General features: G+C 46.1%; 1 protein-coding gene across 2 annotated transcripts in view; it reads right to left on the minus strand.

Annotated features, from left to right (window-relative positions):
- The window catches only part of LOC8030692 (DNA-directed RNA polymerase, mitochondrial), a 102,728-nt gene that overhangs the window by 64,771 nt on the left and 19,402 nt on the right, over nt 1–18,555 (minus strand). For both annotated transcript variants that reach the window (XM_029995037.4, XM_029995026.4), the window contains exons 7-13: nt 17,775–17,843; nt 14,821–14,922; nt 11,769–11,915; nt 9,130–9,223; nt 5,952–6,025; nt 4,362–4,493; nt 1,739–1,858 (exon numbers count right to left, since the gene is read on the minus strand). In XM_029995037.4, coding sequence (XP_029850897.2) covers nt 1,739–1,858; nt 4,362–4,493; nt 5,952–6,025; nt 9,130–9,223; nt 11,769–11,915; nt 14,821–14,922; nt 17,775–17,843 — 738 coding nt within the window. The remainder of the gene's footprint in view (nt 1–1,738; nt 1,859–4,361; nt 4,494–5,951; nt 6,026–9,129; nt 9,224–11,768; nt 11,916–14,820; nt 14,923–17,774; nt 17,844–18,555) is intronic.

Below are 18,555 nucleotides of genomic sequence, written 5' to 3' on the forward strand. Positions count from 1 at the left end.
GCTTGGGCGTGAGCGCCGCTTCAATTACGTGTCGGCCGCACAGACAGCTTCGACGAGAGAGACAACTCCAGAGAGCGATCGTAGCGAGGCCAAATTGCACCGTACCCGACGCATGGCCGAACAATACGCTGTAGTGCTCCGTGCTACCCAGGCTACGACGGTTATGTGGAGCTGACCTAAGGGAAGCAACACTTCTTAATGAAAACAACCTTACGAATTAGGAAGCTAAATTCTGATGGCCGCCTATTTCTAGGCCTCATAAGCAAACCGCAAGATCAAGATCAGAACCTCTGATAAACATAACGTAAAATCTCAATTGAGAGATAAATGGTAAAAATACGGGAAAAGCGATATTTGGGGATGCGACAGAACATTTCATTAAAAATAAGTAATAAGCACAAAGGAGCACGCTTAACCTGCACGAAATTGGGAACTGATACCTCGAGTCGCAGACACGACAAATTCGCCACAAACTCCCTTGTCATGGGAACAGATACCGCAGAAATGTAGACACAACAGATTAGCGCTTCATGACGTGATAAGCCCGCGAGAACCCGCCACGAACTCTAGCGTCACGGGAACCGATATCGCGCGTGCAGATCGCGGGCAAAAGTGCAGGAACCAGCAACGAAATCGCATGTCATGAAAGTAGATCCCGCGGATCGCGGACGCAAGATTTGCACGCCACGGTGCGATGAACTCAAGAGAACCTGCAGCAAACGCAACAACCGTCACATGTACAAGTACTGCCGATCCAACAGATTGTGCGATTCCCGTAGAACATTGCATGATCGACATCTGGGGGGAATCGGGTGGGCGACGTTTTGGAATTTTAATGTTACGGATCTTCGGCCCAAAAACGACGAGACAAGTGATTTCTTGAGGGTGGGCGCTTGTACGGGATTTTGCAGAACTACATTTTCCGTTTCATGCCGAGTTTCGTCCGAACATAACCTACCGCAGCAAAGAGAAAACATGCAGGCGACAGAGTTCGATATAATAATGAGGCGCGAAACAAAAGAGAATCCAAGCAAGATCCTCTTTCTATTCAGTAGAGAATCTGAGAGGAAGAGGGATGAAATGCGACCTTCCGGTAGGATTCTGGGTGGTGACAACTGTGGAAGTTTTCAAACTCGCGAGCATGTTCCTGGTACCCCCCTCCGTTTCTTTTAATGCGTGAGCATTAAAATGCTCGTTCTGATGAAAACCCGCCGGTGTCAGTCAGTGAGTTTGTCTGTCGGCGCTATGCATGACGTCGCGAGGAGAGTGGGGTGGTGAGGACTTATCGTGTCGGCGGTGGGGAGAGCGGGAGAGGGACGGCGCTTCAGACCAATCCATGCGTTACACAGCTGGTGCGGAGCCAGAGACGAGCAGGAGCCACGCCACTTTGGAATGCGGCCCAGCTCAGTTGCCGCTCTGGCGATTGATGCGGTTCTTTCCACAAGTGATATGGCTGACCGTATCAAAGAGCAACAACGGAAGGAAACCGAGGCCACGCGATGGTTTTCTTCTGATGGAAATGCTGATGCATTTCCATTGGATGAACTTCATTTTATTTAATTGATCAGTGCAGCCATGAACCCTCAATTCGAGTCAAAACCAGGTTAGTCGTCTGCTCGAAATACCCCGGTTATGCGTGGCAGCCTCAAAACGGAACTACGAACATCGTTGGAGCGTCAGTCGACTTTTCCGAGCTTCGGCCAGAGCGGGCCGAGAAAGCAGCAGGGGTGGCACGCACCAGGGAGGGTCCAGCGGAGTGCTCTGCCTTCAACTTCTGCCAGTACTCTCGGGCGGAATGGCGCTCCCTGAGCTCCGGCGACAGGTAGTACTCCAGGTACTTCTCGTACAGCAGCGTCACCTGCGGGCAGTGGATCGCGTCAATGTCACCTCCGCTTCTGGTCGTCCTCCCCTCCCATTCACGAGATGTGAGCTTTGGTAGCCCGTAAGTCGAGCGGAGCTCCGTGTAAAACCGGATGTCAAATCGAGTCAAATCTGGAAGTTTCGTGTGCCAAACAAACAAAAGGCGTCCAGCACACCCGTGCGGAGGACCAAGGAGTAATTTTGACCACTCGGGAATGTCTGCTGCGCGACTGAAATTCTTGCCCTTCTTCGGGATTCAAACTTGCCACCCTCGGATTTGTGGGTTGGCACTCCGAGGCGAAGCGCTGGCTCACAGATCCAAGGGTGGCAAGTTTGGATCCCGGAGAAGTCGCTGCACTCGAGACTGCAATCCGATTTCTGGATATGCGTGTGACAATCGCTCAAGACCGCCCGGATAAACTCGAACTATAGCGCGGAAATGCCACGTGTGTGGCTGTAAGAATGGCCGAACAGCCATGAAAAGAAAACAACACCGAGACTTGCAACCATTGCAGAGTAACGGTGCGCGCTGCTCAGTGGATGCCACACAGAACGGGAAAGAAGGCGACTGACGTACACGCGTGATAGTAATGAACTTTGGCTATTATAACAAACGAAATTGATGTCTTTAAAAAGTGAGACGAGCTGAGAGAGAAATTCTGTAAACAAGTGTTCCCAAGCTGTGTTCCCCAGAGTACCCTCGGGGGCTTCCTGGACCTACGTAAAATGTTCCTCCAATTTAACCATTATTTTAGAGCATCTGAGTCACTCATTGATACACGTCTACGAGCCAAACGCTCCCTCGCATGCACATTATTGTTTACACGGTCCGTAAGCTTCCGCGCTGCTTTACGGCATAGACGCCGAGACCGAGAGGTCCCTCGGCCATCAGAGAAAAGAGATCAACGAGTTCGACGCGTTATGAAGGCCAAACAGGGAGACGTCCGAAAGACAGATTAAGGGGGAGCTCCAACAAAAAATTGATGGCCGTCGATTTTTATAAAATTTTCACTGGGGACTAAATATCCACCCCCGAGTATGTCTACAAAATATCTCAGCAAAATATTAATTCTCTTTCGAGAAAACGAATTTTGAATTTTACGCATACACCTCCGAATGACTGGCTGCACCTCTACCAGCAACAACGAGCAGGGGCGCTCATGACACCAAATGTTGTATCTGAGAGCAGAAGACGCTCCTTATACTACATGGCATTGTGATTGTAGTGATAGTGAGTGTCTGTAACTTAGCAGATTGTGTCTGGTTTAGGCTATTTGCTGCGTGCGATAGGGTGTGGGGCAATTGGTGATGTTCCATGGGGTGCAATAACACCACAAAGAAATGCAGCAGTGACATCGGTTTCCAACCGAGAAGCCTCTGTGATGCAATTGGGTCCCAGCTGTCCGACGCAAACGCCGGCTCTTTGCGTGGTCGTCGTGCTAGAAAACAGTTTGCACTTTCCTAGCAAACAAAGCCTTCCAAACCGTTTTGCTTCTGAAGCGGCATTTGGGTCCACATGTCGGCGGAACGCGAATGCAGCCACCACGGGTGTTCCCCTCGGGAGGCGATGCCGGCAGATCAAACGTTAACGGCGAATTGTCCAAAAGTTGCCGCTGAAAATCTTAAGACATATTTGCTGGCCACTGCTTGACTCGGACAACCTCGGTGAATCGCAGTCTAATATTTCTTACGGACGATCATGACGGCCTTCCGGCTGCTCTGATGCTGGGCGAAACAGGCTCAAGCTGCCCATACGCTGATGTTTATACAACATCTGACGTCACAAAAAGATAGCGGACCAGTAAAGTTGCACTATAGTTTAAGTTTCGGTTCTATCGTATTTGTACAAATAAAAATTATTTAAAAAGCTTTGAGGAAAGTCTTTGCTGCTCTGGGCTGGAACACGCCTTTCTTGTACTCTTTCAGAAAATAAGCTTAGCTCAAAAATGTACAAACTGATGATGGAGCTCCCATTTAAAGGCACGTTCGCACTTGCAAGGGGCAGCTGTCGCGTGACAACTTTTGTCGCAAAGGTGACAGTCACAAGTTGCAAAAGCGGCCAGTTTGGAGCAGTCACCTCCAGACCAAATCTAGCAACCGGTCGTCGAGTGGCCCAACGGTTGAACCAATCAGCAGCGCCTCAGAAGTGACGTTGTTATGCGCCTCGCGTTTGCTTACATCCGGCACGCCCAGCTTCTGTGGGAGAAGCAACCAACATGTCCGTCCAACGCCTCGGTTCATGCATTCTCCTTCGCTCATCTGCGTGTTTTGTTGGGCACTGTTTCGTTGCCTTTTTTTCCTTCCCGTAATCCTTCTGGAAACTCGACAGTTTTTACACCGTGGTTCTCAAACGGTATATTTTTCACTAGTGGGTAACATCGTACTCGTATTTATCGCGGTTTGGTATCTGCACGGCCAAACAAGAATGCTTCTGCCAGAACGATGGTCGCAGAAGAAACGAGAAACCTTTGGGTGAAGAGGAACGCAGAAGGAACGCTCACCTTGGCAGCGATGCCCGTGTGCTCCTTGACGGCAGTGACGTAGCGTGTCATGACCTTGGCTCCCAGCCCCTGGTGCAGAATGCTCAGAGCCGGGCTGAACGTCTCTGACGACATGGCCAAGCCACGCATCTCCTGCAATGTCGGCGCAATCTGCGACGTCAGTTGAGCGGCACTCCTGGTTGCAAATCTGCAAGAGTTACCCTCGAAGAATATACTGGTTATGGTTACTTATGCTGGAATGTAATTAAGCTGTAAATAAATAGTTTGATTAGAAGGGTCCAATGTAAAAAAAAAATACCGGAGGAAAGACAGGTGTACACGAGGCATTGCATTGTCCCATATATCATTTATATTTTATGCCTGCTTTTTGACTTTTACACCATCTGATCAGTGTGAAACGATCAGTCTAGCTTGCCATCGTTCTACAGCCACGTGTTTACACATGTGTGTAGTTCCACAGGTTTCCCCACTAATTTTAATCCAAACAAAGGTCAATTTAATCCAAGTGCCATCCAATTTAAATTGAATGTCATCCAATTTAACCCTAGCGCTTTGCGAATCAAGAAGAAAGCTACCATTCATGGCACTTCCCAAATGTGCGAAGTATAAACCAGCACCATTGTGAGAACATGTGGAGGACCCCACACACCCTACACTATGAGCCACTCCCTTTTCACAGTTGGGCTCCATCAAAGTATGTGGCACAATCGACTGATTCATTGAAGGGGCACTGAAGTGAATTGTGAATTTGTCTTTTTATGGCAATCACTCAATTCATGTACCCTAATCGTCTTAAAAACTCTAAATTATGATATGACATTTTTCCCTCTTATAACACAATGCACCACACTCCTTTTTTCAGTCTAAGACAGGAGCATGTTGTGATGGTATGTTTTTAATAGAAAAAAAGCCAAGCATGCTCATAATTTTGTGTTTATTAGAATGCTTAGGGCACGTCAACCGAGTTATTGCCATTAAAAGATGACCTCAAAATTTAACTCTGGAGACCCACAAAATTGACAAATCTTTTAATACCTCTTCTCACATATTAGCCACAGCTGCAAATTGCACATGCCCCCGATCTAAAGTTGATAAAAAAAAACTTGCGCACCACTTGCATAACTTGCACTCCTGTCCCGGCTATTCATTATGTCAGACACCGCATCCCGAGTATATATTTAATGCTGGAAAACTGAGCTGACTGTCAACTCAGTGCGGACAGCCAAGCAACACTAGTGATGCTTCACCCCCCACGAGAGTTCATGGCATAGATTTTAGAGCAACCGTGAGCTAAAGTAGACCAGCAGTAGATGCTTTACATCTATTGCAGCAGTAGATGCTTTCAGACAAAACTGCTGTCTTGGAAGCGCACGCTTTTGCCTACACGGAAGGTCTCATGAGCCATTTTGAGGAAAGTGCAATGAAGTCAGCTGCAATTCTGTATGAAAACAAGAATCTGATAAGGTGCTCTAGACGAGACATGGTTACTGTAGGTTAAAAATTGCAGCCTCAATACCCATTTGCATCCAACAATAAAGCCCTATGACTGTTTGAGCGACAGTGTCAGTGCAAAAAGAAGCTCAAGTTCACCTGTATGATGATGTTAACGTACACCTCTGGGGCCAGCACAGACAGGTATGGGTACAAGGACATCCCCCGGTTCACTGCAAACGGGCAGAATTCAAAGCAAGTCAACAGGTGACATGAGACGTCCAATATTTTGCTCAGATAATTGCAAGATGGCCGACCTCTTTGAGCTCCAGCGTCACCTATTGCGCCGAGGTCAGTTTTATGCTTCAAGTCGTACGCCGACACCGAATGTTGCTTACACTACTCTTTGTTGAGCTACAGAGGAGAGTTTAAAGAAATTGTTTGCAACCTCGATAGGTTGAGCCGCATCCCAATATGATCATCAAACGAAGGGTCGCAAACACGGGGAATGCGTTTTCGCTTAGACCGAAAAAATGTTGTTCCGCTTGCAGAAAAAGGATGAGAAGACTGGAAATATACGCGAAGGATACGTACGTAGGATTTCTTTTATCAGTAACAGTAATTATTGCATTTTTGCCATTGTATTTATGTTCGTGAGTATATGTTTTATTTTGTGTTTCCCTGCTATAATGCTTCGGCGCTGCAGGTTGTTTCTGTAAATAAATAAATAAAAATTAAAACGGATCGCCTTTGTATACTTGAGGAGCGGCATGTCGAGTTATTGCTGAAGAAGGTCGACCACATCTGCGAAAATGTGCATGCCCGTAAACCTCTCACACCGGACATGCTGGTGACCAAGGGGTCTGTCGCGTCCCTTCTCGCTGTGTTGACCTCGTGAAGTTCTGGGTCTGAATCCGCTCGAGATGCTTTTTATTGCTACACTTTGTTTAATTGTAATTCTGACACACAATCACGTTCTGCAACCCCTTTTCACGAGGAATGCAAGCCGCAGAACAAAGAGCATTGTGGCTAGCATGATTACCAAACGACAGACGACCCAGAAGTTGATATTTGAATGTGCTCATGGAAGGAGAACAAAAACGACCACTAACTTCGGATGAATACTTTAAGTGGACCAACTCTCAAATTTTAACAGTACTGTACCTTGGCAGAATCCTTTCTATATAGTGTTCCTTAGCAGAATCATTCGGTGATAGCTCGAGACTTTTTCGACGGATGTGTTTGAAACCGAAACTGTAGTGCAATCACGTGACATAGTATCGTACAACTAATAAAAGAACACCAATAAATAACAAATTATTTTTATCGCCGTCAAATTATTGTGTGAAGATTAAATAAATTTGAATATTTATTCAACTTTTTTACATAGCTACTGTAACATTTCATTGCTCATGCTGCCAAGGGGTGTTGCACGGTCATCTCAGAGGGGCCAAAAAACACAAATTTCACATGCGGTTTTTAAAACGCAGACACAATATTTTGCTGCAATACATGGGAATTAACATCTTTGTGGTTTAATAAATATAAAAAATGAAGACCAGGCAGATATATTTCCTTCTCATGTGCTACAATGGTCAGCAGTGTGTTTGACCATTCGCGACTCCAGCAAAACGGACGCCACCAAGCGGGAAAACCGGGAACCAGCCGGTCCAGGTCGCTCCGCGCCCCTCCGCGTCTCTGGTGGCTTTCGCGGACACGTGTTGTCGGCACGATGGCGAACAGTAATTTCACGAAGGTCCGAAAATTTCCTAAGTCTGCCTGAGTGTTCATTAGTGCGGTGAAGCCTCAGTAGATTGTTTCCTTCCACCACGTGTTTTCAATTTCTTGGATGGGGAAAAATCCCGGAAAAACGTTTTGATTTCTTGTCTGTCTCAAATCACATTCAAAGTGACGACTGCTTGGTAACTAATAAGGGGTTTCTTTATAAGGATGTAGAACAGTGGGAGGACGACAGACGAGGCATTTCACTGAAGGGAACACCAATGCCACCTCCTTCAAGTGAATGGGAAGGTTCGATAGCTGCTTTTCTTGAGTTTGGTTGTGTTCGATTAGCTTCAAGTTTGAGCCACCCACGCCGGTCGGTGCGTTGGCTAGTCATCTTAGCTGCTTTTCGCCGAAAAATCCTCTAGACCACTCTGAAGGAGTTGGGCTGATTTCGCAATTATTTGATTCAGGAAAGCCTGCTCGCTGCAAATGATGAATGAGGGAAATTATCTGTTTTTCAAAAGGTGGGGGACGCGTCTCGCAACGTTAGAAGCTGTCACGGCATTATGATCTATCGCGCCTCCAATATTTATATTATACCCCCGTCGAATTAAGCCAGCAGCAATATACGTCTACATTTCTCAGGTTGGCCGGCCACAAAAATACTCATTTTTTCCGTTCAGGATTCGAAGTCAAGTTCAATGCAGAGAGGTTCTGCGTGAATCTCCAATGAAGACTCTCTTCAGTTTATCCGCATTCGTCTCCGTGTTACCGGCTAGAACCATTTCGCTAAGTTTAAGTTAATATCTCTCTGTCTGTCAAATATACTTTTATTCAGCAGTTCACCTAATAGCTAATTAACTAAGCTCATATTTCAAACCGAAGAATATACTAATATCGCTTTAGTGGGACACCCCCGCCAATAGTATGTAATATAATACATAACCCGCTCGTCAAAATGACTTCTCGATTGCTACAAAAACCTGAATTGAAATACGAGTATCAGCTGCTTAGTGCGGCGCCGGGGGGTTAACATGCTCCTTGGCCCAAGAAGCGCTTGCTTAATTTTCGTAATTTTCCTGCAGCCTGCGTTGTTGACCGAGCAGACGACTGAACCTGTTTCTTAAACGCGTATACGCACAAAAGCCCGATTTCGCGGACAGATAAGTCGCATGGTCGAGGCATGCGAGTTAGCTGAAAATTACTTTCGGAGGAATAATCCTGTAGTCATTGCCGCTTTCCTCAGATGATCAAAACTGATTAGTATATTACCGTCTCTCCAGAGCCCATAGTTTCGGTTTCGAACGAAATCTCCGAAACGAAAGTTTGACATGAAAAGAAAAAAAAAAAAACAGTTGGAAAACAAAACTATGCTCTGCAAGTTTATGTGCACCGGCTACACTTAACCGTCTCAGCTCAAATACCTATAAAATTGGGCATTAAACAAAAGAAACTCTGTTAAATTGAACGCGCCACCTGTTAAGGCGGCCCGGCCGAGCCGACGCGACCTGGACTCAGCCGCCATGTTTGTTTGGTGGTGGCGCCCCCTATAGGTCACTGGAGTCGCGAATAGAGCTTGCGAGGGCTGGAATAAATGGCGAGGGTTCCTCACTGTAAGAGTGGCTGTACAGGGCCTTGAGGTTCTGAACAAAGGCGCCTTTGAGGCGGACCCGCCAGGCTGCTTCGTTGGCTTCGATCTGCTTGCGCTGAAAAAGCAAGGTCATTCAGTACAACGGTTAAAGGAGATGCCCATTCAGACCTTTAAAACAGTTCCCAATGAAAAAGTGAAAAGGCTCAAAATACTGTTGAGACCGGTTATAACGAAGTCGGTTATAACGAAATAGCGGCTACAGCGAAGCGATCACAGTTTCCCATTCCCTTTTGTACTTCGTTAGAACCGAAATCCGTTATAACGAAATAGCGGATATAGCGAAGTGATTTCCGATTACCGTTGACTTCGTTATAACCGGTCTTGACAGTAGGGTTTTGTTCAGCAATGCTCCAGATGCTGGCAAAACCTGAGAGCCTCAGACTAAAGTGATGCTTAAAAATAAAAATAAATGGTTTGAAATAATCTTTTAACGAAGACATTTTCTAGATTATGACTCCTTTCTAAAGGATTGGCTCGCTTTTGATCCTGACAAGATTGTTAAACAGACCGAAAATTTAAAATTTGTTTTACTGGATAATTTTGAGAAAAGTAAAGGTGAATCCAGTTCGTAAATCATGTGAGAAACGTAATTCTCTCAATTACTGACCACATTTCCTTAACTCTTTGAGTGCCAAGTCTTCTTCTCGCACGTCGAAAGCAAATTTTGGTCCCACGCAGAAAAACGATAGTGGGAATTACATAGCATATTTAGTTATCAAAGGTGCAGCAATCTATGGGTTTAAAGTTAAGTGGTGTCTGCGTGCCTCCAATTAAGGACATTTTTCTCGAAATAAACTTTGAGGCACTGCACCCTGAGGTCACGCTTGTCGAGTAGCCTTAACCAACATTTCTTTTATTTGAAACTGGGACTTTCTCATTTAGTTTATTACTACAATAGTTAATTACTAATTTATACCTCTCAGTGTTCGCCATAAAGCAAGAAATTGAACAACACAAGTTCGCCTTTCTGGAACGAGGAAGGAGTAACCGAGACAGAAGTCCCCCAAGCAAAACTCTCCATACGCCTAAGCAGGTGTTATTACGAAACAAAACACTGCCCTAAACAAAAAAAATAAAATCGACAGCCCGGTTTGGAGAGATAGGGAGCAATACGAAACTGAAACCTGCATGGGCGCGGCACTCAAAGTGTTAATCAACCTGCTTCGCAAAATTTAGAGCACATAATTTATTCTCGTACAGCTACTTTCTTTTTTTTTTTATATATTTTTTTTTTTTTATGTTTGCAAAATTATTGTTGCGGGCCTCTGTCCTCAAAACCAGACTTCTGACTGTCGCGAAGAATTTAGTTTCCACCCTTGACCGTGGGTCGCAGGTTGAATGCATCTTGATTGACTTTTGCAAAGCTGTGAATAAGATTCCTCGCCAACTCTTGCTTTTTAGACTCGATAAATTCGACACAGATTCCAATGCGTTGACCCGGATTAAGGGGGGATGAGGGTTCTTAAATATATTTTTTTATTTATTACCATATGTCACTCAAATACAGTACAGAGATGCACCTCTAAATGGTGATTTTAAATCTGTGATTGGATTGAACATATATTTCTTCATACAAAAGATAGGGCAGAACATATAATCCTAATTAGAGATGCCACAAACTTTTTTAAAATCTGAGGTTTGAAAATCGCACTGAAAGGTCCGAGCCTTTTCAAACTTTTGAATTTATTACGCTGAAAAATTAATCGAGTTTCGAAACTCCAAACTTTTGACCTCAAAATATGAGCGAAATTTCGAACTTTCGAATTAACCACGTTGAGAAATTCTACATTTTTCTAATTGAATTAACCATGCTGAAAAATTTGACATTCCTCGAGCTTTGCCGCTTTGGGTTGGCGTGGAAGGAACAGCAGCCGACGCGGGAGAGCAGCCTGGTCGGTTCGACGGGCTCAGAAATTTGATTCATGCCCATAGGTTGACTCTTCGGTTGCTATTGCAAAGCAACCCCCAAAATTAAAGTACAAAAAAAAAAACATATATATATCGAACTTACAAAAAATATTAAGCATCCGCTTATCCCACAATAAGTGCCCACCTTTCAATTTTTGTAACATTTGGAAAATACACAAGGGACATATCTTTAGATATTTCCATCCCCTACTTATACATGATAATCCCCAAATTGTAAGTGGGCGCTTGCTCGGGGTTTTAGGCTATGCCTAAAAGATTATGCTATAAATTCTCCATTCCAAAAGTCGGTGCGAAATAAACTGTCGCGTAGGAGTCGCGTAGGGGTTGCTAACCGAGCATCTATGGTGATGCACCCCATGTTTCCGAAAACAGCGTTACTGGTCTACCATTTTCTTTAACCACCTGAGACTGGGTGGAGAATTTAGAAAACCAAAAGTGGAAGAAACAGGAACATGAAGACGGAAGGCGTCGTCTCAAACTAGGCTGAAAGTTTATTTAGTAACACTTCATATAAACCAAAAGCTCAAAACCAGCTCTCCTCCGCCATTGCAGTCTTATCGTTACTGGCCGTCACATTTTCTTTACTGCGGTCTGCCGAAACAAGCATCAAGGGGGTCTGACTCTTTAAGAAAAGTCTTGGGACTGTGACAGGCGACCATGGGCCGACTCACCAAGAAAAGGACCCTTTCCGAGGGCTGGGCAAGCCTGGCTGCCACTGAGTGTACCTCCACCTGGCCCTGCACCTCCCAGGAGAGCTGCTCCCCCGCGCTGTTCCGCAGGCTCGCCAGGGAGACCACTTCTCCAGGGAAGGTCTCATGCTGGACACGTGGAAGACGCCCGCTTTGCTCTCGTGGCATCAAGTGGTTCGCAAAAGAGCCCGACACACAGCTTCCCGAAATACTGGCAGTGAACTTTAGCTACAAAGTTGAAAAATGCGTAGGAAGCAGATCCCAAGAAGCAATTTTTCAAATTCGTTTCGACGACATTAAGCTGCTGTTTCGCCAGTGAAGACAAACTTATCTTTTATGAATTTTGGGCTAGATTTATAATTGGGAAACTGAACTACGGCACATACACCGACGCTTTGAGCCCGCTTTAGAGTCGCAGAAATCAGCTTCTCAACGTATCACGATGTGATTTACCGCAGAGGTGCGGCTAGGTGGCGGAAGTGCTGAGTGAAAATATCAACGGACGAACTTGCCTCGTACGACGTCCAGACCATGCTCGCTTAGTTGCATGTGCTACCGACAGATGGCGCAGCATGATGCCAGAGTATGCGGCACCTTGGCCGATCACCTCCGTAACAAAAATGGGGAGCTGGGAAAGATTTAAAACAATGTTTTCCTGTTCATTTTTGTTTTTTTCAAATTAAATTATGGCACTTTTAGGATTGTACATTAGAGAGGTGTGCTGGCATAGTGAACCATTTAGGAAGATTGTCTGCTAAGCTCAGCGCCAGTGCCCCTCCGACGTTTCTGACATCTGTCGGCTGCTTTTACAGCAATAGTCAGTGACTGGTTAAGAGTAATAAGGAAGCTCTTCCCACCTCTTTTCACCTTAGCAGAGCGAACACTGAAGAAGAGGCGACCTCCTCTCCAGCGTTTGCTCTGCTAAAGTGGAGAGAGGTGGGAGGAGCTTCCACTTCACTCTTGTCACCAACTACGTATAGGAGATCATGGTTAGGACATTTTCCGCAAACGTTGACAGAGATTACCCAAAACAGGATTTTTCCTTTTTTCATTTTTTTAACAAGGTAAGTTTATTTATTGATATTTTCACTTCCCACTTCCCCACCTAGCCGCACCTGGGACGCTCGATAAATCTAACTGGGCGTCGTGCTCCAACTGGAAGGGAGGCTTCCCCGAACACTGCCATTGCTGCTCCTGCAATGGTTTGCACAGGCTGAGGCTGCATGAGGCAAGATTACAGCGCGCGACAGCAGACACCAAACCACGTGAAGGGGCACAGGTGGCATGATCGTTTGTTGTTGGAGTTTGTGGAGAGTGCGAGGAAGCGGAGGGGAAAATCGACACTCCACTTCGACTATTTAGCCACAGTCTTTAGCTGGTTAAGTGAAGCAACAAGAGTTGTGCAATCATACATCAAAAGCCTTGTTTATTTTTGGTTATATTTTTTTTTTCGCTGTTTCCTTTTTCATATTTTTTTGCCACCATTTATTTTAAAATTAAGCCTGTTTTTTTTTCTTTTTTCTTTTTACGGATCAAGAGAGTGTTGTTTTTTGTTTATACATACCGGTGTTTCCTTAAACTTCCGTTGTTTTTTTGTTTTTTTTGCGTTTGATTGCTTGTGTTGTTGAGGTGCCAGCCACGCACGCGGGCGGCGGTGCTGGCGGTTCTTGTCGACTATGCTTTAACGAGGTTTTACAACATTTAGCAGTTCTTGGCTGCCCCACTGAGTCAGCTTCTGTTTGTCACTTTCTTCAATAACTACCGTATTTACTCGATTCTAAGCCAGCATCAATTCTAGGCAGACCCCGCAAAAACGGCAGGGCCGAAAAATCAAAAAAAAAATTCTCGATTCTAGGCTGACCAAAAAGTATAGGAAAAACACCATAAATTAAACACAGAACTGAATTTATCTGCAATGTACAGCACTATTTCGGTCACGAATCCGACGGTATGCTCACGGTTAATGTCCGCGTTTTTCCTGATCATTCGTCGTCCTCACTGGTACCTTTGTCACTGTCCACTTCCCACAACGCAAGGTCATCCGTACCGTCCAGGGCATTCGAGATGCAACACTTTCGGAACGGCTTTACTACCAGTTCCGCCGGGATGTCGTCCCATGCGGCCGCGATCCAGCTCGTGGTGCCTTCGCTTCCGCGGTCCTGAGAACGCCATTCTTGTTGCCGCACATGCAAAGAGCTGACCACGCTGCTTTCTCCAGCGATGCACATTTGTTTCGCCCAGGCCGAAGTCACGCTGGGCTTGCAGGTTGGACGAGTGTTCAGCAGCCAAGACAATTTTCCTCTTAAAAGCCGCAGAGTAGTGGCATCGACTGGTCGATGCCATAGCGTCGAGTAGAGACAAACGTTCCGTGCGTTCCGTGGTACACAGCGTATCTTCCCGAAGCGATGTAGACAAGATGGCGTCCCGCGGTCATGGCGGAGCCGGATCCTCGTATCTAGGCTGACCCCCGAGTTTCGGATTTAATTTTTTTGGAAAAACTACCGGCCTAGATTCGAGTAAATACGGTATTGTAGATGCGCATAAAGTTCATTTGAAGCTTACATTAGCATTCTTTGGTATACTGAATTGTCAATATATCAAACTATTCGCAATCCCCTTGGAATTCAATATATCCGGGTTCGGCCGTAGCGCTGTGCTTTGAAGCAGTGAAATCAAGGTTTCATAAATGTTCAAGCTATCTCCTTGCAAATGATTTGAGAGAGAGTGGCAAGGAGTCCCTCGCTGTACTTCAAGGTAGTTAGGACGTCCTTATGACATTACCCATAAGCATGTCGACTGTTCACGTATAGTATTCAGGCTAAATCCCTAGAAACTTATTTACCTCTGTCAAGTGATAATGTATGTCTCTAATTGCAAACAAAACTCGCACAGAAAACATGTCACAAAGGGTTTTCTAAGCTGCAACAAAAGCCGGCTAGTGTAGAAACAGCTGCATTCTTCCCCTATGCCTAGTCTGTTTGGGGTCTTTCCCTCCAAACCAAGCGGGCCAAAGCTGGTTCTGCAGGGCACCCACCGCTTTTTCCTGCTGGCTGAGACGTTCCAGGAGTGGGCAGACGTACTCCGTCGGGTAGTTCGGGGGAGCTGGCTCAAAGTCCGGCAACACCGCATGAATGGCCTGCCGGACGAAGAAGCAGTGGCCACAAAAAAAGTGCTTGGGACATCAACAGTTAGAAGTTTGAGGAACCGAAAGAAAGGAATATCACGCTTTAAGAGATCTTCACAGTATTGAGATCCTTCCAAAAATTAAATTCAATGTACCAACAAAGAACAGGCACTGCCTTCAAACTCCTTCCGTCGAGTGCTGTCCAAGACTTTCAGTTGGTTAGCAAGGGAACAGAGGAAGCAAGATCATGTTTCTATTAGTTTATAGGGTCTCTATATGACTTCACAGAACTCTGAAGCAGCATGTGAATAAAATATAAGGGAAGTCACTAGGCTCATTCGATTTACCTGAACCGGCCTGCTCCAGTGCAGAAAAGTGCAAGGCAGTGTACTTCCGGCTGTGTTCTGAGACAGGCTGCCCTTGTAAGTCGAATATGGCGGTGTGCATCGAGTGCAGCTGGAGCAGGAGGTGCAAGTAAATCGAACAAACCGACTGCAGACCGTTTCAACGAGCGGCACAGTGCTGCAAGTTGTAACTTCATCTAAATATAATCAAACGCCTTTATAATGAACACCTGCACTATGAGAACGCCCGTTTACCAAGGCAAAAACAGAGCCCCGGCCAATCTCCCATGTCATGTGTTCAATGTGTTTTTCTGACTATACTACAACGAATTCCTGTTTAACAAATATTTCTGTTTATTGAAGCAATTGCACGATTTTGTAAATTTTCTAGGACAATAGTAACTGATTTAACGTAAATTGTCACTCTCAAATGACGTGCGTAGAGAACAAAAATACTGCGGCAGCAGCGACAATAAATACTGCCACCGCGCCCCTCTGTCATCGCCGCGCCGCACCCCTCACTGTCGCTGCACCGCACATTCCCGGTTTTGGGTTCAAATAATATGTTAGTGTACGACCTTGCATCTAGATGGCGCTACGCGACTATGTTGCTACTAAAAAAGCCTGTACGCAACATAGTCACATGGCACCATCTAGACACGAAGTTGCACATTAACAAATTATTTGATCCGGGCCAAAAGTGAACACGAAGTAGCAAAGGAAGCAGCACGGTGAGTGGGTGGATGCGGCGTCCCCTCTGCTGCGAGCTGCGGGCTGCGTGCACACGTGCATACTATCGTTTTGCTTGCGCCGTTGATTGAGTGCACCGCCACTCCACTCCAACACAAGTTTTCTTCTTTTTTTTCGACGCACCCGTGGGGCAATACGCGCACTCATTTTCTTATTTTGCACGTGTGCAGGGGCGGATGCAGGATTTTCCTGAGGGAGGGGTCAGGTGTAGGTCAGCGTACCATATGCTTAGGAACCCCTCCCCCTCTCCTTTGTTTTACGCCCCAAATTTTACACATGCAGAAATCAAGAGGGGGGTCAGGACATCCAAACCCCCCCTCTAAATTTGCCCCTGGTGTCAGCGCATTTAAAAGGATCCGCAAGAACGAGAGTATCTTAAAAACAAGCATTTTCAAGGGCAGTTGCAACTTTTTAATGCCGTCTTGGCATTTGTTTGACCGATGCGTCGATCTTCATCAAGATCCAAGATTCCCAATCCTAATTGATCCGAGCCCCAAAATGTTTTGCCTTGGAGCAATAATATCCGGTCGAGGAAGCATGATCTGCGACTCAACCCCCGACGCCAAAATCTAAGGGAAATCAGTAAAGCTGCACGGAAAAACGCGCCCCCCCTCCTTGTGCCGGACATGTGTGAGAAAGGGCCCAGTCGGCTCAATTGTGCGCCTCACCCCGTCCTCCCTCCCCGCTGCGCCACGCACTGCAGCAGTTGCATGTACACCATGGTCGCGTGCCGAGTGCATGGCCGATTCTGCCGTGCTGTTACGGTACGTTGCAGCTATGATAGTGCTGCCGCGCCCGATCCTACGAGAGCAACGCAGTTGCCTCCGAGAGTAGATATCTTGGCGCTTTGATATGAAGGTTGGTTTCGATCAGTACGTTTATCCTGCTTTTTTAGATTGGTTGCGGAGGGGGGAGGGGGGGTTGCAATGTTTATAACGTTGTGACCTGTATAACAAAGGATTTTCACGCTCTCGGAGATTTCGTTATAGAGGTGTTTGACTGTATAGGCAGTTTAAAATTGAGGCACAAACCAAAAGAAATGGCAGAAAAGAACACCTTTCATGTACAAATGCAGGCCCATAGCGCATTCAGTGTTTAGGACGGAAGAGACGGTGCGACCGACTCCAAAGCTTCGGTGAAAATGTGTCATTCATTTTCTCATGCCGTCGGGCTCGTGCCAGGGAGTAACATCGTTGTCTTTGTCTGTGGCGACACCGGACCGATCGACCACGACGAAGAACTCCTCCCCCCCTTCCAACTTCTATGCTCTATCTCGGGAGTTGTGTGCAACAAAGGCAAAGGCACATGGTTTTAAGACCTGTGTTCTTTTCACGAGCGCTCGTGAAAGAAAAGCAAATCTGAAAGTCATGCACTCGAGCCTGTGCTCTTTCCTCTGCTGCACGCAACTCATGAGATGGAGTATAGAGACGTCGCCCGCAGGCTGCAGAGCCATTCAGTGACGGTGGCGGACAAGGCTTCGTAGAGCAACGCGGTTGTTGTTGGCGTGCTGCGAGTGCGACAACATGGCGGAGAGTAAGAAAAGCGGCACGCGGGGGCCACGCAAGCTAGCCAACGCCGCGGCTGGGCATGGCAGGTGGGTACGACGTCACTCATCGGCACAAGCTAGGAAATAAACAGAATGTTTTCGCCCGACCTACAAGTCAGTCGCACCATACAAAACAGTCCCAACTGCCGAGTCTAACTGGGAGAAGGACCGATGACTTTTCCAAAACAACTAGAAAGAGGCAGAAGAGATATGTCCACAAATACCTTCAGCACTCTCTCCCTCTGGTCCCCCAGAAACTTGCAACTTTTGAATAGATCCTCCGGCGTGATGCCCTGGGAAGAAAGTTGTCGATATATTGATGGTCCTGTAATGGATGCATCCCTTGCATATCTTAAGCTGTGTCCATATAAAATAGTACCTTGTTCAAACACCTTCACTAAAACAATGCTGGATTTTTTCTTTTTAACCCAGGGTGTGGTATATCAGGTTCAAAAGCACCAAAACTACAGAAAGACAATAAGGAAGGGGCGAAAATAGGGCACTCAAAAAAGGGCATTTTCCCGTTCAGCCCTGCCCATTCCAAAAAAGTTAAAAAAGGTACTGACTCTATGCTCCTCAAGGCATCACTTAAAAATAAACTGCATTAAGGTAGCAATTTGGGCCAGTTGGTCCATGATCACCGCAAAAAATACAAGGACAAGAAAGTAGACAGACAAGAGCGAACTAATGCACTCTTGTCTGTCTACTTCCATGTGCACAAGACTTAGAAAGTCATGTGCACATGGCACTCAAGAGAGTTTCACGAAACAGGTAACACACAACCCGAGAAGATGGCAACCACAAAATAAATGTCCACGAAGAGTTCGAGCGGTTACTTAGCGTGACACAGGGCCACTTTGCACCCCCGTATGTGTACATACAGTTTCTCCACACTAATACAGTACATCACATTCTGCGTTGCCACACCAGTACGGCAAAAGGGCAACTTTTTCGTATGGGCCACTCAAGATACACTATCAAATTACCTCAACATCTCGTGCATAA

The sequence above is a fragment of the Ixodes scapularis genome, unplaced genomic scaffold (genome assembly GCF_016920785.2).
Source record: "Ixodes scapularis isolate PalLabHiFi unplaced genomic scaffold, ASM1692078v2 PGA_scaffold1__304_contigs__length_218370807, whole genome shotgun sequence".
In the NCBI taxonomy this organism is placed as follows: domain Eukaryota; kingdom Metazoa; phylum Arthropoda; class Arachnida; order Ixodida; family Ixodidae; genus Ixodes; species Ixodes scapularis.